We start from the raw sequence: 26,580 nt of genomic DNA, 5'->3' as shown, positions 1-26,580 counted from the left end.
TTTTGTTTTTGTTAATTTTATTGTACAAAAAATACTATACATGCCTCTAAAATCGTATATTCTAGTATGATAGTGTTGTCATTCCACCTCTTAAACAAATGGTATATTCCACCGTGATAGGGTCGTTGTTCTAACTCTAAAACAAATGGTATTTCCAGCATGATAGTGTCGTCGTTCTACGAGAAGGCGGAGCTGGAGCAGTTCCTGAAGCACGAGATCGAGACGCGCGACTACGCGCTGTGCGTGCACGCGTGCTGGGCGGCGCTGCTGCACGCGCGACTCAGCGTCGTGCTCAACGACGGTACTGTACACTGTACACACACACTCACATACTCCTCGATCTATACTTATATATTTATTTATTCATATACACAGTAATTTAATTATTAAGGGTACGGGTCGCGATGCCCTTTGTAATATTTTTCAAAATTAAACAGCGTTTTTTCATAAACTTCTTTTTGATAAACAATTTAAACTATACATTACAGCTAACGGCACTCCTGTAGCGGTAGCATTGAACTTCGATGCTCGCGATGAACCAGAGATCGAGCTAGCGGGAGGACTCGCAAAGATCATGGGATTCTTAGAGTACGTGGAGGGTTCAGTAAGAGACACCATGCTGCCTGGTGGGAAAGGTAAATTAGTTTTACCTACATTATTAATAATTATTTTAGTGTGACTTCTCTTTATAATATCAGCCCTGTATTATATACCGTTACTGCTGAGCACGGGCCTCCTCTACTACTGAGAGGGATTAGGCTTTAGTCCACCGCGTCAGCCTAGTGCGGCAGACTTCACTTACTCTCAAATTCGTATAAAGAACTTCATAGGTATGCAAGTTTCCTCACAATGTTTTTCTTCACCGGTAACGCAAGCGATAAGTCACAAAGAATACACACATAGCTTTAGAAAAGTCCGGGGTGTGTGCCTTTGAGTTTTGAACCTCCCAACTTCCCAAATAGACCATCGTCACTAATTGTTTAATGCTTTGCCTAAATATAGACGTTAGTGTCGTGGCAACTCATATGGCCTTGGGATTTGAACCTGCGGACATTTGTCTCAGCAGCAACTTCTCTTTACAAAATCAATAACACTAAGCTCCACCTATAGTAGGTACCGGTTGGTAAGTATAGGTTTTATTTAGAAATGTCATTTACTAGATTAAACAATATATTTTCCAGGTACAGTCCTGCACTCGTTCATGATGGCGACAGCGGAGTATCTCAGCCCGCAGGACAACGTGGCGGCCATCCGCGCGCTCGAGCACGCCACCATGAACGTGGCGCGAGAGAGGCGATTCCTCGGCGTCTTCACTACCAACACTAGCCCTCTTACTCAGGTACTAGCTTCTAGAACTTTATGGAACTAGTTTTATATTACAAGTAAATTTGCCAGTTTGTGATATATGCATACACATAATGTAGGTCATTTTGACATTGCGTTAATGATTCAAACTATGTCGTCTTTAGCTCTATTCGTCTTTTTAGAAACTTAAACTTTTTTATTTTACATCGACGCTTCGAGTGAATTATTGTAAAGTGTTATTTAGTAACGCAATTTAAAATGAGCCTCTATAAGCATCTACATGAAAGTATGGGCAACGGTATACAATTAGCCTTTAGGCACCGCGCAGAGAATTTGAACTTGGTAAAAAGCCATATTTATATATAAGTATAAAATACTATCAAGAAACTAATATACATACAGCCAGGCCTTTTTTGTCACTTCTTTTTAGGGGGAATGTTTATTTTTAAAAGTTGTAAGTCCATATTTTTTGTTAACTCCCTCCCTGTACTTTTTAATGGCAATGTTCTCGATATTTTTAGAATTTTATTTGGCGGCACTATGTGTCCCCTCAATAAAAGACCTGCATTCAGCTATATAGCCATACGTACTCGTTTCTTGATAGTAGTGTAGTATTGGCAAAAATGACATTATTTATAACATTAATATTCTGTTACAGCAATTGGGCACTGACATCCTGGGCTTCCAGACTCTGCTAGACTACCAAGTGAACCAATACGTCGACGCCAACGGAGAACGGACTTTCGGCAAAGCGCCCGACGACATGCGGGCCGTGGTCTGTTGGAAACCCGTTGATTAGACTATATATTGTTAATATTAGAAATTACATCACAAATACGAATTATGAGTGAGAATTTTATATCTCAAATGATAAGTTTTGGTTGGTCCGTGTGACATTGTAGAGAAGATTACGTGGCAATAGGTAAAAGTACCTATGTTGTTAGCCGTTCCTGAATCTCATAAATACATTCATTATCCCGGTGAAACTGTGAAGGCTAATAAATACGTATATACATAAAACAAAGTCGTATATATGTATAGACATTGAGTACATAAAATTAATTGAAATATCAAAAACCGATTTACTATATATGGTCAGGTTCCTAATTTCTTTGTTTGTAAATATGGCATAAAAAGACATCTAACTTATTACTACTACTTATTACGTATTTGCTTCGACATTTTATGGAAAGCAGTTAAACTATACCTACTAAGTATGTTAGATATAAATAAATGGTAAATATTTATAATTATAGATCGCATAAGTATGTAAGTATAGGAAAGTGAGTGTGTTTAGTCTAGTTAAGATATAGGCTATAGCGTGAAGTTGTGATGAGTATCGAATTTTACAATGGTAATGTTCACCTCGCATGTATACATATAATAAAATCATAACAGAACGATGTCTGTAACATTATAGATATTGAAGAAAAATATTATATAGGGCTCTTTATTAGAGCAATAGAAGCCAAAACAACAGTTTTTATAATTATCTGTCCGTCTATATGTTTGTACACGCATCTTGCAAAAACTACTGCATGGAATAAAATGCTTTCACCGGTGTATTCCCAGTGCTCTAACTTAAAATATAGACTTCACTTTATCCTACAAAACGATTTAATGTGGGCGGAGCCACGAGGAAAAGTTAGTTGATAATAACTTGACGGTATTATATCGATAAATTACATTACGCAGAAAAATTTTGAAGTCGACATACATTTAGAATCTAAAGCAGGAAATGTAGACATGAAAACGGAAAACTAAAAAGTATTATTTGTGTAGAACTGCGCAGTATATATTATACGAAAAGTATTACGGTATTTTACATTTATTTGTAACTTTTTTTTATACCTAATAATATCAGTCCTGTATTATATACTCCCACTGTTGGGCACGGGCCTCTATTCCTACTGAGAGGGTTTAGGTCTTAGTCCACCACGCTAGCCTAGTGCGGGATTGGCCAACTTCACATACGTTCGAAATTCTTTTTGGAGAATTCTTAGGTATATGGATTTTCTCATGACGTTATCAAGTACGTACATTCGTGAACTCAGAACTGTGTGCCTTGGGTTTTGAACCTACACTTCTCTCGTTCAGACCATTGCCAACTAAGCTATCGAGCATTTACACCTGCTCATTAACATTAATTATTTTAATACATTGTATTCATTAAATTGGTGGAAAACGTAAGGAAACAAAATACAATTATATATATGATAGGTTAAAAAGCGGTTATATAGGATAAAGCGAGTGTGATAGTCTATTTTTAAACATAACTATAAAAAACATGTATAAAGCTAGTACATTATATTAAGTCTATAAAAAAATTTGTCTATGATGTTACGTGAAAAGTTGTGAATATCAGCCTTGCCAAGTTGTGATTATGTATTGTTATTATTTCTTTAAGATAAAGTTGTAATGTAACATTAGATCTCTTGTGAGTTTATTGCGAAGAATTTATATTTAGCCCTACATTATAGCTCTTCAAATGCATAGTATAGTACCTTCTGTCAAACTAAAGCTATGTTTGTTAGTTGTTATAATGCGGAAACCATAAAATTTTAAATTAAAACAAAAGTTGAGAATTTTGTGCAATCTTCCGCCATTATTCGATGTGAGTTGTTTATCGGAAATTTATAATTTATTTTGTTTGTAATATATGTTTAGTAGCGGCCTTAGGGATACAAACTCGGCAACTATCCGGGGCTTCATGTTAGGAGTGCCTCGTGCTTAGAAGAGCGGCCTCGTGATGTCCAAATGATGACCTTTTTTATATCATCACACTCTGCCAACACACCTTAAGCACCTTGCCTACGAAAGTGTTGAGTTGAGGACCATATCTTAGGTTCTACCCGGAGCCGCGTGCCGCCACTGGCAAAGGGGCACAAAAAAATAAGCCACTAAGTGTATTAAGATCTGCCACCCTAACTCTCGCGTTTGTCTTTGTTTGTAATCTATGACATAGACTATTACGAACCAGAGACTAATGAACACATAGATTCTATGTATTCATTGGTCTATTATCGCTGTCAATCCGAAGTTAGCGATTTATTTTTATTGATGCCGTTCAGTACTATGCCTCCGTAGAGTTGATAAGGGCTTATTATAATATAAGTGCACGTTATTTAATGATTATAATGTAATTTACTTTGATTTTTAGTAATTTATTTACATTAAATGATATATGCAGAGAAATGATTTTTATTAAATACACTTAAACCTTTCACACTTACACAAACGTATTTTAAAATAAAAAGCATTTTTAATATTCACTTTATTTGATAAGAGATAATATTAAACTAGGTACATTATTTCATTTCTCTACAAATGTATTAATTGTGTGGAAGGGCAATTTCCCTAATATATTTAAATTGAACCATTTTTTATTTGTTAGTAACTTTGAAAAAATCATCTAGAAGAAAACGACGGAATCTCATTACAAAAATTTATTACAAATTGCAACAATATATCTTCCTATATTTTAACTATCTACCTATATATCTTCACTATGTGCAATATTATTTTATATACCTACTTGTATATTAAAAGAGAGTAAAAATACAAGCGTTGACTACTAAAATTTTAAAACATAATCTCCCTGTACGCTAAATCAAAACTTAGACGAGATTCTATAACTACAATTTCTTTCCAAAACAGTTCCTTGTGGCAAACGAAGAAGAAGTCGTTAATGACTTCTATTCGTATAGCTAACATGGCTTCGGTTAAATGATTTGTTGTGAACGATTTACAGTCATATCAAATAGCAGTTTAAGTCATTTTTACTAATACCTCCAATCTGTTAGTACTTTATTGTGCCTAAAATCCAAACGAATGGCAGTAAAGGTTTTCAAAATGCGGTTCGCATTAACCCCACACATTTTTTAGCAGAACCAAGTCTTGACAGGGGCCTTGCCGTCGCCTGAAACCTTATGTCAAATAGGCCCAGTAATACCACCAATACCGAATTTGGTCAAATCTGGAACGTCGATGTCATCCAAATCTGCATTCATTGGCACATATCCTGTAGGATCAGATTTGATTGGCACGTAATCATCAGTCCCATCACTCAAGTCGACGATTGGATCTTTTAAAATTGGAATGCTCAAATCAAATTCCGAATTGATGTTCGCTTCGTTCAAAAGTTTTAACGACTCTTCCAGAGCCAATGTTCTAGAATGTTCGGGAGTGTGTCCGCTTGTTGATGGGGTGGTTTTCTCTGTGTTGGTTGATTTGCGGTGATGCAGCGAGTTAGTGGCGGATCCCATGTAAGGGGGAGGCTGGGGACGGTTGTAGTTACTTGCCAAGTTCGTAGTTGATTTCGGGCTGTATGGACGTGCCAGGCTGTTGTTCGGGCTGTAATAAAAATAAGGTTATTTGTTATATGTACGATATGCCACATATATGTATAACATGAGATTAATGATTTTAATCTGAAATACCAATGAGTGGTTGTGGGTGGCTCATTGCAACACTCATAGTTCGTTAAAAATTTCGTCACTTCCTGTTAAAGGGCATCATTCGAGCGAAATTTCCTGATTGTGGGTATTTTTTAAAAACTTTATTGCACAAGTATGCATCGATTACTAACTATGGTCGATGTGCTCGTCTGTCGGCGGAAAGGAATAATTTTGAATGGACACACACAAACATAGACATCACACCTATATCCCCGAATGTGTAGTCAGAAAAGCAACTAGGTTACCCACTTTTCGCCAGTGCGTCCCTCCCCTGATGTGATAGGGGTTTAGAATGGAACTTGACGACTTGACTCGATGCCTGATCAAAGTTCAATAGAATTGTCGTCATCTTTAAGTCTAATAAAACAATTGTCCGTTTTTATTTTCGGTAGTTAAGTTTAGCATCTATCTATCTATATATATAAAAATTAATCCCTATTTCCCTTGGTCACGCCATCACGCGTGAACGGCTGGACCGATTTCACTATTTTTTTTATGTGTTGTTATTGTCAAGAGAAGGATCTTATAAAAGAAAAAATTCAAAAAATTGCGCGGAAAATTTGAAAATTTAAGAAAACTTAACGAAAATATTAATTTTATATAACTGTCAATTGTTTTCAATAACTGTCAGCGATTGACAGAATGTGCGCTGCAAATTCATAGTTAAGACGGGGTAACGTCTGTCGGGTCAACTAGTTAAAAATAAAAATGGACCTGACGCCGAGGCTCTTAGTGCTAGTGTTGTCGGCTACTTGGGTCTGCTCAGTGTTTCCAGTGCCGTAACGGCACAGCTCCACTTTACTAGACCGATGTGTTCTGAAATTTAAGCAAAATTAATAACGAAAAGTATTTTATGGGTGAAATACTTTGTAAACAAAGACATTAAACAGAATAGTTAGTGGTGTAACTAATAAAATTATTCAGCTTTATTGTTATTAGGCGAAGGTTGTTATTGTATTTTGTTAGTTGTATTTTATAGAGATAACCTTCGTCTCCTATACTCGATACAAATGTGAAATATGTCGTGAAGAAAGCATTCTGAATCTGGATCTCTCCTGCAAAGAATAGAATCAATCATTGCCTTTAATATCAAGAATAGGTATAAAAAATATGAACTATGAATAAAACTAAAATAAAACTTTATTTGTCCTTTAAGTATATTTAGTAACAATTTGAGCCAAGCGTTGCGTTGGGGCACCACTAAAAAAGTATTTTCATCACTCCGGTCTGGGGGTTGGTCCCCCAACGTGAGGACGTTAGGGTCAAAATATTTCTAGATTTATATAAAGACCCAAAGCGCAGTCGCCATCCAACCGTTGGTCATGACCGCATAACTTTTGAATGCGAATTGAGTATCGAGTACATATTGGGATTGAAGCTCTGGAGCTACCAAAAATAGTTCAAGATGATGAGCGCCCTTTCAAATTACATAGAGGTTTATAATTAGAGAAACATGTCACTGTTCACGGACAGACGCAAATCAATGTAAGCCTAAACCAAAAGTATGTCTTTTAGAAATTTTCTTCTTCAAAATTTCTAAAAGACATACTTTGGACGGCGGCAAAGACATTAGTCTTTGTTGTTTTGTGCCCGGATTGGCCTTTTCGTATTAATGAAGAGGCCAATCCGGGCATACAACATAGACATTATTTTGAGTTCGCTCTGGATGATAAGGGGTTGCTAATGTGTTGGTGTAGTTTTGAGTGGAAGGCAAGGGGTTTTCTCACTCGTTGGTGAAGTTTTAAGCGATTCTCGGCTGTCTTTAAGATATACTCACATGGCAGCGTAATGGAAGCATACTACAGCTGTAAGGGCGGCGACAGACAGTAGCAACAGCACTAAGGGCGCCGCCACAGCAGCAGTGAGTTGTCGCGCGTAACTCCTCGTGGGAAGGGAGTGTCGACTCGGCGCGTTCCACAACTCCCGCGTGTCCAACACTTTAGGTTTAGACTTCTTGCTTGTGTTCGGTATTTCTGTCAGGTACTCCAGATGTTGTGTTGAACGTTCTTTGTATATCGTGTTGTACTGGAATGATGGTTTTATTTAATTAACTGTGTATTCTAAAAGAGAGACGTGGATTTTGGCATTGATAAATAACTTAGTCGTAATTTGGTCACATGAAGTTGATGAAGATAAGTTCAAAAAAATATACCATAGCCTAACAATCCCAGCCATTTCGTTGTTTTAATTGTGTTGTCGACTCTTATATAGAGCTATCTTTTTCGGTTTAAAAAGATAAAGGCCTCATAAAGATAGTACCGACAAATAGAGACTAACTGATTTAGTTACTAGACACAGAGTACCGTTGAATACGGGACCTCAAAAAGTAGTTTAAGCTTACCAATTCGAAACTGCACCAGTCGAGAGTCAAACCAGCGTCTCTGAACAACCTCTCCACCGTGGTGCGTTTGTATTCGCGAGGACAGCTCGGCAGCCGAGACAGAGGACGCACCTCCTCTCGCAACCTCATGAGCTCTGAAGAGAATGGCGTCGAACTCCCTAGACGTACCACTAGCCTGGACACAGAAGTAACATAGCTCTGATCTGTGTAAACTTAATTCTTCGATTTCTTATACAACTGTATTAGCTATGCTTGCGGTATAAGCCAGGTTAAAATTTATTCTTGGGATAAAAAGGAGGTAGTTTAAACCCCACGGTGATATTTTTAAGAAAAAGAACTGTCGGAACAATAAAAAAAAAATTATCAATTATACACACTTAAGAAATTTATTGAAGACTAGCTTCCGCCCGCAGCTTCGCCCGCGTGGATTTCGGACTTCAAAAATGGAGGCGGTCGCGAACGTTCGAGAATGTTCGTTTTACGAAGCTACTCGCTAGGTGATTCGCTAGCCTTTAGGTGCCATGCAAGCCGCCTGACTGTGCGTTCGCGACCTTATATATATACAAAAATAATCCTTATAGCATGATTCAGTATTCACGCATGATGGCTTATTATTAGCGTATTTCATGTATAATATTGGTGTTTCTATATCGATTTCTATGATTCTTTTTTATGTAATATTTAATAATGTAAACTTTTTTCATTAGGGATGACTGAGAGTGTTATAAACGTAAGAGTAGACAAATATAATGAGAAAGCTTCGAACTGCTAAGCTATCGGGAGTTACACGTGTTATTGTGAGTCAACCATAAAAGATAGACATATGCTGTCGTGGGATATTTTTTACATAATTTTAAAGAGAACATTTCCGTCATACATGATTTCTGTGTAGCAACCATTAAGGTTGCACACGCGACGGAAGCTTAAAAAATGGAGTAACTTCTCCCGTTTTCCCAACATTTCCCTTCACTGCTCTGCTCCTATTAATTGTAGCGTGATGAAAAGTATACTATAACCAGCACAGGAGTATGAAAAATAATTGTACCAAGTTTCGTTATAATCCGTCGAGTAGTTTTTGTTTCTATAACGGTTATACAGACAGACAGACAGACAGACAGACAGACAAAAATTTTACTCATTGCATTTTTGGCATCAGTATCGATCCCTAATCACCCCCTGATAGTTATTTTGGAAATATATTTCATGTACAGAATTGACCTCTCTACATATTTATTATAAGTATTTATTTATAAGTATAGATTAAGAGAACAGAGGACTTACTCAAGAGTAGGATTGTGGTGTCCAGTTTAAGTAGTGGCTATTGGGATAGGCACTTTACGATTGACTTTAAAGGAGTAATAATGAAAGGTAGGTATGATTGAAGTTAGGTATAATTGGAAGTTTAGGTAATGGCCATTGGAACCATAGGAACTTCATTATGGATTTTAAAGGTGTAGTATTTAAAGCAGAATAATTAGAAGCAAAAATAGTAGCCTTCTCATTAAAATACCTACCCTTCCCCATCACTAGGCTTTAACGGTAGTCTCGCTCCCAAATCAATAGCTGAAGCCAAGAAAGTAGCGTATAAATCCTGACTACTCTCCGTCCATAGTTTAGTTCTCAGGATGTCTTTGAGGCGCGTCATTCTGCAAAAAGTTTACTATTCTGTTATTCTAATTTCAAAAATTCTAAAAAAAAATCTTTTTTTAATGCTGGCCTTTATGGAAATTACTTTTAGGCCACACATGCGTAAAGAGAATTTTAAATTTTAGGCACCTACGTTTTTGTCTTTTGCATAATAAAATTGAAAAAATACTATCCAAAAAGTCTGGATTAAGCATACAAATGGCATTTTAATTCGCGTTCTATACGTTTCCAGTACGAATAAATGTACCTAAAAATCCAAATTTCGATTGCATCAAATTCAACGCGCGTTTTTATCACGATTGCAAGTCAAAACACGACGTCGTCGCGTTTAAAACGTTGTGAATCGTGATTCGTGTGCTAAAACAAGAGTTCCAAATGAAACCTACGAGGATTTCGGTTATTAATTAATTTCTTTTTATTAGTAACCTTACGCTACCTGTGCTCATCCAACAGATCTTCAACATTAAGGTTGTCAATCTTGAGTTCCACCTCGTGTCGAGCCATATTCTGTTTCGGCTGCACTCTCAGCGTCAGGAGAACTCTTCGTGTTTCGAAATCTTGTCGATTCAATCCAATCACTTCTAGCTGAAATAGAAAGAGTTTTTGCTATTAGGTGACGCCTTTTGTTACCACATATGATATATAAAGATGGCCTATGGTCTCACTGAATACAAATTGGTATAACGCGGGAGAACGCGAAGGTTTTTTGAAACAAAAAATATTTTAGTGACGTATTAATTGAACTCAGTAGGTGCGGCATGTAGTTACAATTACAACATACTACTACAACGTGCTACTAGCGATTGGTTAAATAAAACCAAAGCTTTAACCTAGTGTCAAAATACTCTGTACGCAGAGTACTTTGACTTTGTAATATTATGATTGTTATGAGCAATACGTTGGCGTAGTGTAGTTGAGCGGGCGGCATTTTTAGGAGGGTGGTTACAATGCATTAAATGAAACCTTCAAAGGTGTTAAGCTTTTTGCAGTGTCTATGGAGAAGGAGGGTTGATACACCGCGTCCTAGAGGGCGAAAAGGCTTTAAGGAGGGAAGCCTCTTGCCCCGTTCTTTGCGACGGTACATTGTGTCCGCCCCAGGCGACAGAAACCGCACGCCATCGATACAGTACCTACTATTATTTGTAAGTAACATGCCATACTGTAATCGGTTGTTTGGTCCCACGGGGAGGTGTGCCGAAAATGAAGCCCGAATGGTGTCTCCCGCTGTAAATGTAACGGAGCCATGACGGCAGCTCCGGCTTGCCCTGCATCGACGCGTGGAACCGATATTGCTGGTCGAATTCTGAAACAAAAAACTAAAACATTATAATAAACATAATATGAACACTATAATAATGTAATTGTTTTTTTATAAAAACCGACTGAGCGTTTACACGTCAAACGTTCAGTCGGTTGAGAGTTGAGTGTCGGCCTCTCATCGAAAATCAGAGTTGCAGTACTACTTAGGTCTTACTGTAGCATCCAGCAGAATGTGAGGCACCTTTGCTATACTTAATGTAATTTTTTTAGTTTATTTATTAATAATATAGTAATTTTATTTGTTTAATGTAGTAATGTGTCTATTTAAAATTGTACCAGCAATAAAACTTTATTTATTTCAATACGTCATTATAAATTTTCCAAAAATACACGGTGTAAAAATAAAACTTATAACACCTTATAAAAAATATTATACAGCGAGATCTGGACTATGCTATGAACAAATTGGTGGTAAAATAAAACTTCCGCCATAATCCAGACTAATCGTGAACAAAATCATTATTATGTTTACTAGACAAAACTTTATCCTCATATTTCAACCATGTGTTACTAATTAATGTGGTGGTCGAACTTTATCGTACATTGCACATTATTTATCTATAGTATAAAGTTCAATTTGAAATGCACGTACCTTGATAGGTCCAGTTGAATAGATTCGGGCTGATTGGTATGGCAAACATTTCCGTTTCAACTGCATTATGAACATGAGCAGACACAACCACCCACGTTGTTAGTAGTAATATAATTATATTTGCCATTTATGACTTTATCTGAAAAGAATTGCAAAGCTAAATAAAAGGTCCGTATTTCAGGCATAGTAAGTAATTATGGCCTAAATAAAAAACAGTGAAAAAACCATTGCAATATAGTGAGAGGGAAACACCTTATACAAATACGTTGCAACAACAAAACTATTTGAAATAAGAACATTTTAATTCCGACTATGACTGGTTAGCGTAGTGATAGAAATAAAAAAAAAAACAATTTAAAAATAGCGAACTCCGCGGACACGAATGCAAAAATATGTTAAATGAAACAATAAGTACTTAATACAAGAATGTAAGTATTACCTACTAAATTCGAATTCCGACATCAAGAAAAACTCGGTAAGAATAAGTACATAAGATTTTGGGAAACACAACAATTTGAGCGTACACATATGTATAAAATTTGATCTATGTAGTTGCAAGTGTTTGATTTGAACTAGTAATTATATGGTTCGTACCTTCAAGCCGTTAAGGCGTATCCATGTGCAGTATAATGATAAACTCGACCTAATTCACTAAAATAGAAGTGTAATCGATTTCTATTTTAACTGAAGCACGTATGGACTGGAATACTAAAACGCATGTGCGAGGAACGCCCGGAAAATGAACAGAGAGGCATCTGTCTGTGGAAATCGGGCCAGTGTTACTTATTAGTATTATTTTTCATTAAAAACCAAAACCGTTTTATATTTTCCAAGTAATCTTTATTCATAATTCATACAATCATTTCCATATATACAGGGTTATTTTGACATAGCGTTATTTTCAATTTACATAAATTCTTTTATTTAAAATTGCCTTAAGTAATACGTACTCACTTATTTTATAATTTTAAGATAACTAGATACTTATTTTAAGTTATAATTTATAAAATATGTCATTCTACTGTTCATAATAAGGCATTTTTCATGTACTGTCTACGTTTTTGTAATATTTTAATGATAACCTTGATCCCAGATGATTATGAGTATGTAAACAAATAACCCTTGGACAACGTTAAGTCGCTAAGCCCTATCGTCGTATGTCGCTCTATGCTCACCTAAGGCTTAATAACATCTCGTTACCTAACTCCAATTATATTTTCACTTATTAAATTAATAGTTTTAGTTACCAACCTACTTATCTGGGTAACATAATATGCGGGTAGGTATTTGGTCATAAATATAACAATGTATATGCCGTCAGCTTATGTACAAATATCATTGCATACAAAGAATACCATATTTGTTTGTGTAACATTCGGGTGCGTACAATATCATAACCATATGCTAAATACTAAATAACATGATAATACGCAATAATGATAATTGATGTTCTTCTTTTTTGTATAAACAATAAATCAAATTATTCTCGTCATGGACCGCTTACGTATGTTTTGCCCTTCTAGCCTTAACTGTTTCCTATGTTATGAATATTTATTTACGTTAACGATATAAATAAGCAAGTACGGCCCTGAAATGGGGTGTGACGTAAAGTGAGAACCAACGTCATTGGTTACCATGTAGCCAAATAAAAATGCAGGAGTTTAAAATCTTTACGTTCCATTTTACGTATTCCTGTAAACACATAATATAAAGAATCTGGAAATATATTCAACGTAAATCATATTAGATTTACTATAATTGAATAATACTGTAATATCAATAATTATACCTCTGAAATATTTGTAGAAAACATTTTTTATTTATATTAAATCAAATGGACACATTAATGTTAGTATGACATTCGTAACTTGGTAGTATAATAAGCTGTTTATACGCGCGGATGTGGGTGTAAAAATGTCATTCATCCAAATGTCAGAAAGGGCTGGGGCGACTCGGGCGAGTTTACGTTAACATACTGAATTTCGGTGAAAACATTAAAACAATTACTATAATGTAAACAACAGTATTTGTGGATATACGGCGTCTGAACGCCTTATACAAAAACACAGTGTTTCAACAGCGCTTTAGTGTGAATAACCTCGTTTGATTTAGCGTTTGTTTTTCATGTAAAAAGCACATCAGGAACATGTTGAAGTTTAAAAAAATGGGTTCGGATAAAGTGCCGTTGTTGCTCGTCACCGCCAACGTTGGATCTATATTTGAGGATGTAAGTTTTTAAAATTAATTTGACGGCAGTACTCGCGAATTCTCTGACATCAAGAAGCAATTATTAAGGTTTTAATTGAATTAAAATGTTGCGTGCAAAGTAATGGTAAATTAGGTGTTCTAATTTTGAAACAATTGACCGCGCGTATAAGCTGACAACGCAATAGTTATCTAATAAAATGAATGTGTAACCACCTACATTTTTCTACAAATTCAGTTAAAAAAAATATATTAGATGGCATTTGGCAAAACATTTTAATTTATTTAGATTTAAATACGCGTATTTTAATTAATTAGATTCCAGTTATACCTATAAATGAAACAAATTCGATAGCTTTAAATGTAATGCAATTAAAATTTATAATTATAAAAGAGAATTTTGTATGATCTTATTAGCAATCAGAAAATACTAGTCGTTTTTATTTAAATATACATAGTCACCCACACCTTTTATTCCTGAATGGGTAGGTAGAAGTGTAACAAAAGCACCCAGACTTCACTTATGTTACCACCACCAATTTTGTTCATATATATTGTATGTATTTTTCAATGGTTAATGCTAGTAGCCCCTGTTTTTCTTCTTTCCTATTTTTTTTTTATGTAAAAGATATATTTAGAGTCTGTACAATAATATTATAATTTTATCTTTGATTTTTGTGGCATGTTTTTAAATAATCCCATTAAGTTGTTGCTGTGCTTCTATTTATAAATTTTAATAACTTGAAGAAAAAAAAACTATATAAAGAAACCTTTTTAGACTTTTTATCTAAAAAGGAGCCTTTTTAGCATCACTTTGTTGTCTGTCTGTCTGTGAAGAACCCTTTTTCTCAGAAATGCACAGATGGATCTGGTGATTTTACTGGTGGTAGGTCTCTCATATGTGAGATTCCGCCTGGGTAGGTACCACCGCAAAGTCTATGTTTGCCGCCAAGCAGCAGTGTGTAGTCACTGTTGTGTTGTATATTCCTGTTGACCTAGACTCATGAAATTTTGAAAGAAACAATGTTTTACAGCATATGTGAAAGAAAAATATCACATTGTCAACATGTTCTTTAATAACAAATTAAACAAATTTACTAATACTAAGTTATTAATTGTGATTGGTGCAATAACTGTTGCTAGGAATTTAATAATGAAGTCAAGTTTGAACTTATATAGGTAACTAGCTTTTGCCCGCGGCTCCGCCCGCATTATGAAGTTTTTCAGGCTAAAGTTTTCCGTTATAAAAGTAGTGGTTTCCCGGGAGCCTATGTTCTTCCCAGGGTCTCAAACTAACTCCATACCAAATTTCATCTTAATACGTTGGGTAGTTTTTGAGTTTAACACGTTCAGGCAGACAGATGCAGCGGGGGACTATGTTTTATAATATATTTTTTAGAACTTTTTAAGAGGAACAATCCTGTCATACATCATTGTTGCATAACTTTAACCGTTTACGCAGCGCACGCAACGGAAGCTCTCAAAACTAATAAATTGTCCCCGTGTTTGCAACATGTTTCATTACTGCTCCGCTCCTATTGGTCATAGCGTGATGATATATAGCCTATAGCACTCCACAAATAAAGGGCTATCCAATACAAAACGATTTTTCAGTTCGAAACGGTAGTTCCAGAGATTAGCCATTACTGCTCCGCTCCTATTGGGTATAGCGTGATGACATATAGCATATAGCACTCCACGAACAAAGAGCTATCCAACGCAAAAATAATTTTTCAGTTTGGACCGGTAGTTCCTGAGATTAGCCATTACTGCTCCGCTCCTATTGGTCATAGCGTGATGATATATAGCATATAGCACTCCACGAACAAAGGGCTATTCAACGCAAAAATATTTTTTCAGTTTAGACCGGTAGTTCTTGAGATTAGCCATTACTGCTCCGCTCCTATTGGGTATAGCGTGATGATATAAAGCCTATAGCACTCCACGAACAAAGGGCTATCCAACGCAAAAAGAATTTTTCAGTTTGGACCGGTAGTTCCTGAGATTAGCCATTACTGCTCCGCTCCTATTGGGTATAGCGTGATGATATATAGCCTATAGCACTCCACGAATAAACGGCTATCCAACGCAAAAAGAATTTTTCAGTTTGGACTGGTAGTTCCTGAGATTAGCCCGTTCAAACAAACAAACAAACAAACAAACAAACAAACAAACAAACAAACAAACTCTTCAGCTTTATATAATAGTATGGATAAAAAAAAATTAAGTTTTTTTTTTATATTGTGTAACCTTAATATAAGCAATAGTGTAACTTCTACTCGTTGTCCATAAATAAATAATTAGATACCTTACACAGTTTGTACAGAATCCTCAGTTAGCAAGTTCAACTCGCCCATGTCCGTTTTTTTTTTAATAAAGTATATGGATTTTTGCATTTTTTTAGAAGTAATTGCTAACTGCTGAACATAGATGAAATTTCGCACACAGCTAGACCACTCCTTTCACCAATGCAGGACCATACTTTAATGGTTCCAAAACAAAAAAAATATAAAAGGTACCTATTACCAATGATATTTTTAAAACAGAAGAAGAAACAGGCTGTTATTTGAGGTAGATTCGGTATTTTACTGACCACACACTTTTGCTTCGATATTTAAGAGCATTTAGCCACAGTACACATGTATCTACCACATTCGAAACTCAAACAATATTAAATAAAATATTTATCAAGAAAATATAATAAAATTATTTTTATTACATATTATTACAAATTTCAATTAAAATAATGCTTGGTGAATATAATATCCTGGATTAAAATATGGGCTACTTTTTAATCCGGTAATTTGCTTCCATGGGAAATAATGGAATATTTAAATCTGATTTTTTAAACAGATGGCGCTGGCGTCGTAGTGTTTTAGGAACTTTGTATCGGAATAGATTTATTACGCGGGTGAAGTCGCAAACAACACCTAGTCCATACAATAAAGAATTTGTGACTAATAAATTCCTAGTTTTTTATTTGTTTATCATGTGATTGCTTCTTTGTTCAAACAATCGTTACGTCACGGTCCGATCTTCCAATTGGTGTTTATGATCAAATGTAAATTGTATTTAATAGAGCCGGTGATGCGAGAAACATAATATGTTCTATAATATATTGTGGTTTGAATGTAATACCGCAAGTATTTTATATGAAAACAGCGTAATACCTATCGAAATCGCTAGCAAACCTATTTTCTGTTATGGAAAGTAATTAGAAAATCTTTTAATAATGAATAAGTATCGTATTTTTTGGTAACATGGATTTGAGTTTCTCTATTCTAAGTGTCTTAAACGGAGATTAGTTTTGTCAGAGAATGTTAGCAACAATGCAAACTGTTGTAAAATCATAAGTCAACTGCGGGACAAAACGTGAAATCGTTTAAATATTCTGCATTTGTACCATGACACTTATAGATTACTTATATCGTAACATCGAAAGATTTCGTCGCATAATCTAAGTCATCATTAAAAGTTTGTGGTAAAGCCAAGTTGTGTACGACATGAATGGGTACCGGTATCCGCAGTGACAATTTGCTTTGCATTATGCCGGCGCCACACATAGCAAAAATATTTGAACACTTGTTTGAACTCATGTGTGGCACGGGTATTAGCGTATTTGTGCAAAGTTTGTTTAAATGTTTGCGTATTTGCCATTCTGTATCGGTTTTTCGACCACACATCAAAGCGTTCAAAGTTATCGAGTTGCTTGATGGAGAACCGATTACATGGAAACCTAAAAGTAAAAGCCATAAAATTTTTAATTTGGTCAGTGTCTAACTGTGTTCAAATATGTAGCAAAGTCTTTGTTCAAATATTTGTCTGTGCATGACGCCGGAATTATCGGAGTATCAAATACCCTAATAGTACCTACCTATTCCTTGAAAACCGCAGCGTATCCCTAATCATTCAAGTATTGTTGGACTTTACGGGCTTTGAATGTCAGTTAACACCATATGAACCAATTGTTACTTTGCTCGGCTGTTTTAAAAATATCTGTTAAACCTCTGTGAATTGACTTTGAGTTCATTGTAAAAATTATATAGATTGAAAAGTGTACAGTGAAGTAATTGACTAAAGAAAATGGAATTCACGTAGTAGGTACACTAGAATTCTTTGTGGGTGTGTTATTGTCAACACTCCTCAATTATACCTACATCAACATTTGAGTCAGGTTTGTTTAAATCGCGTAATGTGGTTCGCGGTTTCAGTATAGTATTATTTTCTTTTGCAATTAGGCTATCGCAAAAAATATACCATTTATTTACGCATTGTATTGCAAATGGCCTGAACACTCAATATTACTTTTCTCTATTATATAAACACGCGGGTTACTTGTCCCTGGTAGCGGTCATTATACGCATATGAAACGAGTTTCCATCAAGACCAGTCCACCTATTTTGTAATTAAGTATAGAAGTAACGAAAAAAATATGACCTATTGGTCGCGAACATGTTTTGACATCACTGACCACTGATTTAAGTGGTTATGACGTCAAACCTACATGAACTTTATCAAAGTAGCGTAATCGAAAGATGGCTTTGTCAATTATTAATAATTGTTAGGTATTTTCTGTGAAAACATGTAGGTATCATGGAGGTATTATATATTAAGTAACAAACTTACTTGACTTGAAATTATCCTTCAGTTAGAGTACTGAACAGTAAAAAGCTGTTACAGTATTGTTGTCACGTAATTTAACCGGAAGTATTATACAAACATCCCATTAAATTACCATACATGTTCTAAACATGATTCCAGTAATAATCCTAAGGTAGGAAACATGTTTGTACAATAAAGTATGGTGTTTTTGTTGAACTACGTGATTGTGTAAATAAGGAATTTTATTTACGTCATATCATGTATCGATGAGCTATTTTAAATGACACGATGTTTTTTTTTCCTCCACATTTTTTTTATAATAAATTTGATATAAGCCAACTAAATGCATAAACATTAAACATATTTAACCCAGCTGTAAACATGCCTCAAGTCAGAAATGGTAAACAAAAAAGAAATGTGAGAAATTACTATCACCTACATAAACACAACGCAACATTGGAGTTTAATGCGGCGAAAAGGTTGAGCACGTGCTTAAATAAAATGTGTTCTAAACAAGGGCAGTGTTAAAGCAGCATTTTGAATGATATTATTATTTTGTTTATATAATTAACGTTATAAATGCAGAATTTATAAAATTTGGTATGCGGATATTTTAAGTACATCCTCGCGGAAGTTAATATTTTAAAGAAATATAGCTTCGGTATATTTATACATAACCTAGCTATTAAATTAGGTCTAATTAAATTTTTATTCACTTTATCAGCAACTTTTATAATATCCATATTATTATATATTTATCCTATGTACGATGATGTATTATACAGTATACGTTCTAAACCTTGACTATGACATTCAAACTACCTATATTTTTAAAAACGAATATTTTTTAAAACAGTAATAAAATCTGCAAAGATTTATTAGTGTCATCAAGATTCAGCTAGAGGTAGTTTTTCTATTTTTTTTCCTTGATGTAAATTGATAAAGCCTGGATAAAGTATGTGAAGCTTTGTTGTTTAAATATATTTATATTTAAAAATATTGTATGTTTATAAATCAAATCCTAGGTCGGGCAATGTGATATTTCGGTTTTTCTGCTTAGTATCAGCTCGGAGTCTGGAATTGTGTCCGATATGGTGACAGGCTCGCTCCTTATCACATCATGGGACGGAACACACTTGGCGAAAAGTGGAAACCGTTGCGCCCCTGCATACCCCTTCGGAGATAAATGCGTGATGTGTGTTTATTTTTTATAAATCATTATAGTTGCATTCATACAGATGTACGCGTGTCCCTGTGAAAATTTCAGATAATTACTTGTTATATATTTGAATAAGGGTCCCGAATCTTACTCTCGGGTGTTGTAAAGTAACTTTGTCAGGAGCCTTATTCTCTATCCCGCACGTTATTTTAAATGTGCGTAACAAGCATGTAACACAACGCATCATGTTTAGGACTATAGAAATTTGGCTTACAGAATACCATTCCACGCACATTTCTCGAAGATAACATGACATGTCCGCGATACGCGTTTACACTATCATACAGAATAAGGGCCCAGAAGCTTCTTGACAATAGAATCTAGTTAGTCTGAGTTAATTAATTAACTTAGGCCTACTTATACATTTACGAGTTTATATTAGCCTAAGTACTAAAGTATGAATTGAAGCACTTTGTATAATAGGTTAAGTTAGTTAGTATCTGTCGGGAAACGCTACTTAGTTACAATGAAAATGGTAGAGGCGAAGGGCAAAATTTGCCGAAAACGATCCCGACACAACATACAGGTACTACGAATATGCATAAATGCGGTCTGGAAATCGTTCTAATATCAATAGATGTTATTTAAATTAGGAAAGAAGCCGGCAGGTATGGTTTATATGGATCCTACGCCACTGGAATATGGACTTAAAATTTCAAGGTTAGATGAGGGTTTAGGTCAGCCATACTCAACTTGCGGCCCGCCGCGCCGGCCCTTGTGATTGGCCCATCTTGAGTTACAGGCAAAGTTTTTAAATTACGCACCCATCAGAAAATCATGTATTGTATAGCTGGCTTTATTATGACCAGCTTTTCTTTTTTCAATAATTCATCTCCAATTTTGAATTATGTTTTTTTATTAACAATTTAAAAAAAATATTGCGGCCCTCGCATCAAGACCGATACTTTTTATGGTCCCTTTAAAAAAAGGTTGAGTATGGCTGGTTTAGGTTAATCAAGATTCCTATTTAATAACTTGATCGAGATATTTATGGTGGGGACTCCTCTTTTCATGCATACATTAACGAGGGAGAGTAAATCCGATATTGGTGTATCCGATTCCAAAATGACACGACGGGAAGACCGGAGGAATTGTGGGATGGGGTAGCCTTTGTATAGAAATGGGGCTTTTAGCATTTATGACATACGTGACTTGTATAATACTGAGAGTAGCGAAATAAAACCATATAAATGCTATACTATTGTTTCTTACCTATATATTACTATATTTACTTTGAAAGCAATGAAAAAAAATATACAAGTGTTAATTCTGATAGCTAACTTACGTGTTACTTGAACATGTTTGTAATATACTTGGTTCTCTATAGTTTTATTACAATGTTAATATCGATAAGCTGAAGTGAGGACGCGGAAAATGCAGTTTGTAGTAATTGGATAACGTTAGGTGAAGATCGTTCGAGACAACGTTGCACGATGTATTTACTATTTACCTAGTAGTGTGTATAATCAATTGAAATCAGATAACAATAGAGTTTTTGCGTATGTTTCATTTCGTACATTTTTCTTTATGTAACAGTAAATAGTAGGTACAAAATAAAGGCTTTCTGTGAAAACTACATTAAAATTGGTTATGAAATAAAGGAGTAATTCATGTTTAAAATACTGAAATGTGCAGGAGTGGAGATATCGCCCCATCTCATTCTTTTGTATGCATCATAGTTCCCAATGACATCACCTGCGCGTATTGCGCCTCTTTTCTCGCTCGACAGTTACCCCTTCTATCGAAATTCAAAAGCTAATAAATTGCTGATTTTTACTAAATTTTTATATTTTTCCTGTATCGGAATTTATAGGAAATAAATATTTCTTAACATAAAGAACAGAGAGGTGTCAGATATCCTATTTATAGGAGTAAAATGAAATGTCCAACATAATAGTAATAATAATAATAACAGCCCTGTATTATATACTTGCCCACTGCTGAGCACGGGCCTCCTCTACTACTGAGAGGGATTAGGCCTTAGTCCACCACGCTGACCTAGTGCGGATTGGTAGACTTCACACATCTTTGAACTTCCTATAGAGAACTTCTCAGATGTGCAGATTTCCTCACGATGTTTTCCTTCACCGTTAAAGCGAACGATAAATTCACAAAGAATACACACATGATTTTTTAGAAAAGTCAGAGGTGTGTGCCCTTGGGATTTGAACCTGCGGACATTCGTCTCGGCAGTCCTTTCCACACCCAACTAGGCTATCGCCGCCGCCAACATATATAAAATTATATTCATTCATAGAAAGAAGCCAATAGCGCACCCGCACCGTGTCGAATTTATATTTATCGCATTATCATATTAAAGGATGGCCTGGTCCATCAGGCACAAACTTCAAGCCAAGCGCATTAGGTTTGTTTATTTATCGCTAAAAACTTTCACACTATTTTGTCGCCTGGGCAGAGATCCGAACTCAACACCTCATAGTTGACAGCTCAAGTGCGCCATTAAACCAACGCGATTAGATATAGATAAAACGGTCAAGCTGTTAATCTCTTTTATTGCCAGATGTAATTAGATTTGCTTGAAAATTGCTGACAAGCCGCAATTATATTTGTTGCGGGATTTAGACTAGCAAGAAAACTTGCAGAAGTTATCTTCAGCGAGATTTTTTACCATAAACAGTCACGACCCGACTTCTGCAAATTTTGAAGCTTGATGTACTTCTCCAGGCGGCGAGTCACATATGTATCGAATTATTGCAATATTGCAGCTAGTGTATATGGAAGTTCTTGCGCAATATATTGTTTCGAAGTTGCGCATCCAAAGTTTCAGAATTGTCATTGTGGGCTACACTATGGCCTTTTCAAACAAGGCCAGAGTATTGTTAAATGGAAACCCTTGTTTATCGCGTGACATTTTGCTTCCCGGTTTTGAATAGTCCCTATGTCATTTATTGTCATTGTTCTAAGCATTTAACTGTCTTACATGACAGTGCTAGAAGTATAAATATAATTATATATTTGAGAAGGGTTATTTACATCTCGCACAGCCGACGTAATCAATACCTTTGGCACATAAAAACTAACAACCAACAATAGATTTTCCTGATAGGTACTGGCCGTAATTTTTTTTTTATAAATTATAGGATTAAAAATATTGCTCCCTAAAACTTTTTATATTTTACTCAAACACGTCTTTTACGTCGTTCTCAATAAGATAACTAGGGTTCATGAGGAATAAAATTGCGGACGATGATCAAATGCAACAAAGTAAAACTGAGTCATTTATATGATATCTCATGATTCCGTAATTGACTAAACATTACAAATGATTATTAATTTTTTCCGGTGTGTCACACGGAATCATTTCCGAGAGTATGTACCTTATCTGTAATCCCTATCGATTAAGTAATTATACACGGTTGGTTGTTGTTTTTAGCAAAAATGACGATTTGCAAGAACGTAATGATTTTTTATGTTTACGTGAATGTTAGACTTCTAAATGAAACTTATTCCAAACTAAAACTCGGATTGTATAGCGGATTTTTATATTATAATTTTTTCCCGATATTTTTAAATTTTGCAGCCTTAAACGGGACGGACTGAGGTGTAGGTCATCCAAAAAGTCTATGTTACGATATCTACCTATATTTTACTAGGTATTACACAAAATCTTAAAAAAATAAAAAGAATTGCTGGTGACGGTCCGATCCACGCAGAATGAGCTCAGTGTGAAGTCTGGCAGTCGGATTTTTGAGTCCCGATTTAATTTATTACAGGATCCCACGCTTGTGCTAGCTTCCAAGTTCCGACCATATTCGCTGTTGAAATTTCTCATCATCAAAAAATTTCGTGACCATGAATGCTGCAGTCTTAATTCGGGAGAAAATTATAATATAAAAAACAGCGATTAAATCCAAAAACTAGTTTTATTACGATATTGCACGAACGTTTTCAAACATACATTTCGGTTTTCAACCGTGATATTTCGCTAAAAATAGTTTCGTATTTGGCCATCCGACCAATTTTAAAATTCTCTTCACGTCGATGATTCATATCTGTGACGTCGGACATCGGAATTTTAAGGTTCTAGTACCTACACATAAAGATTACTACATCGCTGTTCTAGGAATGTAGTACATAGTTGTACGTGTTGTCTCGGGTGTTGACGTGTGGGACTTGCCCGTGCGTTTGCGGTTATGACGCGAACACGGAACTGACACTTCGTAAAATTTTAACTATGTCGAGCTGAGGTGTAGTGTTTGGAAAGCCTATTATTAGGTATTAGTGGTCGAAATTCGACCGTCGAATTTCATATATAATAAAAATAAATAACGTATCTGCTCTGTATTATACATGTTATACTGTTCCTCTGCTGGGCACGGGCCTCCTCTACTACTGAAAGGGATTAGGCCTTAGTCCACCACGCTGGCCTAGCGCGCATTGCTAGACTTCATACATCCTCAAAACTCGTATTGAGAACTGCTCTGGTATGCAGGAGGTTTCCTCACGATGTTTTCCATCATCGTGAAAGCAAGCGATAACACATAATCTTTTTGTAAGTCATAGGTGTGTTGTACCATTCGGATTGCACATTCAATACTCAATTAGGGTATCGCCGTTTTAAGTATGTATATATTTACAACAAATTATATTTTCTGCACTTCTATATGAACTTTAATTATGCCAAATCTCAACCTACTTTTTTCGCGTAATGTTCTTAAAAAGGGGCACAAAGGTTTTCTTCACGCATTAATAATAAGTATGTATTTTGTATAAAGGATATAGACTAAGCAGGAGATATGATGATAACTTACTTCAGTTGTAATGGTAGTTATTTGATTAACACCTACGAACATAGAGCTGTGGGTGTGGTGCCCTAAATTGCCAGTGATCCACACATTTATTGTATTAAAATCTTTCAAATCAAACCAAAGTATTGCAGCTTTTAAGCAAGAATATACAATGCGATAATATACACTGCCTACCTAGAAAGAATTATAACATTATATCTCAAAATATGTAAATGCATGTAACAAAATAGCTTATACGAAATGTTATTACGATTTTCCTGTTTCATCTGTTTTTTTGTGTCTTAATATCTATACCTACATAACTCCATAGAATGAATGTGAAACCGACAAACAAAACGACAGGTCCTACGTATACTAGTACAAGTGCAAAAACACAACTTTACTAGAGAGCGATTTAAATATTCTAACCTTTGTTTTGTTACATTTCAACAGAAATCTTTGAAATTTTGAAATCTTATACCTTAGTATTTCGTATGATATTTATACGTAGGACCCGTCGAAAATAAAATCAATAATATTTTGTAAAAACTATTTCGTTACGAATATTTATTTTGAGAAATACTCATAAGGGCTATAGCGCTCAAATATATCTGCAAATTGACTCGTCATCGTCCTAAATCACAGGGAGTCTTTCTCTTTACAGGGAGGCCTTTCTTCAACAGTGGACTGTTGCAGAAATGCCTTTTCTAAAGAGTTCGCAACTAACCTGTCAGAAGAAAATTAAAGTCATTAATTAAATTCTATACCTTGCAGCCATCGGTGATGCTGCCGATATGGACGTCAGAGTTCCTGCAGGCGGTGTCCCGGATGGATCCCAAGTTCATAGCGTTGCATCTACAAGAGGTTGGCGGGAAGGCGTACGAAAAGTCGATGCAGTATGTCCAAGACTTCGTGCAACGGCTTTGCGACTGCCCAGAGTTGCGGCTTTATGACAAGATCAGGATATTTCTAGACGAGGATTTTAGTTCACCGGAGAAGTTTACAGTGAGTTGATAGCATTTTTTTCGCATGAGTAAATTTATTTATTCCAACAAATTTAATTAGATGTTTTAAGAACTATAATCTGTTATTTCTCGATATCAGTTTTTTTTATTCATAACATGCATTTTGGTTTATAAAACATATTTACATAAAAAGGAATTTATAAATTAATCAAAGAACAGCTTTTACAGCCGTATAGATTAAAACTATCACCTACGTATCTATATGCCTTACTTAAATATTCTAATCGTAGAAAAAAAGTTTCATCGATAAAGAGCATTTTTTTCTTTACCGTGGGTATACAATATTGCATAAAGTCATCCTCCAGGAACACCTATAGGAACATTGGCCTACTGCCCTTTAGGATGCTTTGTACACGTAAAGTGTTCATTACGCAAGGCATTATAATAGCATCAATCAGTATTCATAACGTTGGCTGGTTTTACATATAGCTCATTATCCTCTGAAAAGGGTAAAGTTGATGTACTGTGTTTATCTTTTTATTTTACTTGTGTTATAAATAATTAAAATGCGCAGATATTTGGATATTTGTTAGAGAAAAAGTAGAAACTGCTGAACAGATTTGGATGGAATTTCGCACAAAGATAGACCGTTTCCTGGATTAACATTTATATCTGAAATATACGGTGAATTTAATGTTGTATAATATGTTTTACGCGGACAGAACCGCGAGCAATACTTAGTCATATATTATTAGATGCAGTAATATTTTTAACATACTACTAAAACTACGAGATATATTGCAGTATAGGTGATTAATAATTCATTACAAACCTAAAAAAATCATAAACTAGCATAATTTCGAAATTTTGACTTAACTCTAAACATCAATATTCCAATTCTAAATGAATCTCAAAATGAATGGACTAAACATAATCAAGTGGCATAATGTCGATTTTGAGAAGAATAGATCGTAAAACAAACGAATAACTTAATTTGAAACGGTTGCATATACGCGTATGCCAAAGTCGGTTAATAGGAAGACACTGTCACAACTGGGTGCGCCAAATACTAGTAGATCAATACGGATTGTGGCACATATCGCCTCGGGCCAACGGAGTTCTATCTGACTGTTATATTGATAGGACCTTGTTGCCCCAAGGCGACGATATGAAGTTGCA

General features: G+C 35.3%; 3 protein-coding genes across 6 annotated transcripts in view; 2 read left to right on the top strand and 1 right to left on the bottom strand.

Moving 5' to 3' along the window:
- LOC115449441 (linear gramicidin synthase subunit D) overlaps positions 1-3,505 on the top strand; it is a 37,235-nt gene extending 33,730 nt beyond the window's left edge. Inside the window, exons 14-17 of the mRNA XM_030177273.2 lie at positions 159-301; positions 489-635; positions 1,182-1,339; positions 1,964-3,505. Of these exons, the coding sequence (XP_030033133.2) occupies positions 159-301; positions 489-635; positions 1,182-1,339; positions 1,964-2,104 (589 nt within the window). The 3' untranslated portion in view covers positions 2,105-3,505. The remainder of the gene's footprint in view (positions 1-158; positions 302-488; positions 636-1,181; positions 1,340-1,963) is intronic.
- A 1,059-nt stretch (positions 3,506-4,564) lies between these two features.
- On the bottom strand, positions 4,565-12,405 carry LOC115454573 (alpha-sarcoglycan). Of its 2 annotated transcripts, XM_037439982.1 has the most exons (10): positions 12,257-12,405; positions 11,663-11,801; positions 10,911-11,053; positions 10,187-10,335; positions 9,618-9,749; positions 8,104-8,278; positions 7,540-7,787; positions 6,749-6,817; positions 6,477-6,578; positions 4,737-5,658 (listed from the first exon to the last, which is right to left on the bottom strand). In XM_037439982.1, the coding sequence occupies exons 2-10, from the start codon at positions 11,787-11,789 to the stop codon at positions 5,238-5,240; spliced, it is 1,566 nt and encodes a 521-aa protein (XP_037295879.1). In that variant the 5' UTR covers positions 11,790-11,801; positions 12,257-12,405; the 3' UTR covers positions 4,737-5,237. The 2 variants fall into 2 exon arrangements, with proteins under 2 accessions (XP_037295880.1, XP_037295879.1); XM_037439983.1 differs by lacking the exon at positions 6,749-6,817 and having other exon boundaries at positions 4,565-5,658.
- Positions 12,406-13,581: 1,176 nt separating this feature from the next.
- The window catches only part of LOC115449445 (inositol polyphosphate-5-phosphatase A), a 33,455-nt gene continuing 20,456 nt past the window's right edge, over positions 13,582-26,580 (top strand). For 2 of the 3 annotated variants that reach the window (XM_037439981.1, XM_037439979.1), the window contains exons 1-2: positions 13,582-13,889; positions 25,211-25,441. In XM_037439981.1, coding sequence (XP_037295878.1) covers positions 13,809-13,889; positions 25,211-25,441 — 312 coding nt within the window. In that variant the 5' untranslated portion in view covers positions 13,582-13,808. The remainder of the gene's footprint in view (positions 13,890-25,210; positions 25,442-26,580) is intronic. The other variant, XM_037439980.1, reaches the window with a different exon arrangement.

This window comes from Manduca sexta, chromosome 18 (assembly GCF_014839805.1).
Source record: "Manduca sexta isolate Smith_Timp_Sample1 chromosome 18, JHU_Msex_v1.0, whole genome shotgun sequence".
Classification (NCBI taxonomy): Eukaryota; Metazoa; Arthropoda; class Insecta; order Lepidoptera; family Sphingidae; genus Manduca; species Manduca sexta.
The sequence above is the reverse complement of the archived record's forward strand: the minus strand, read 5'-3'. Positions and strand labels throughout refer to the sequence as shown.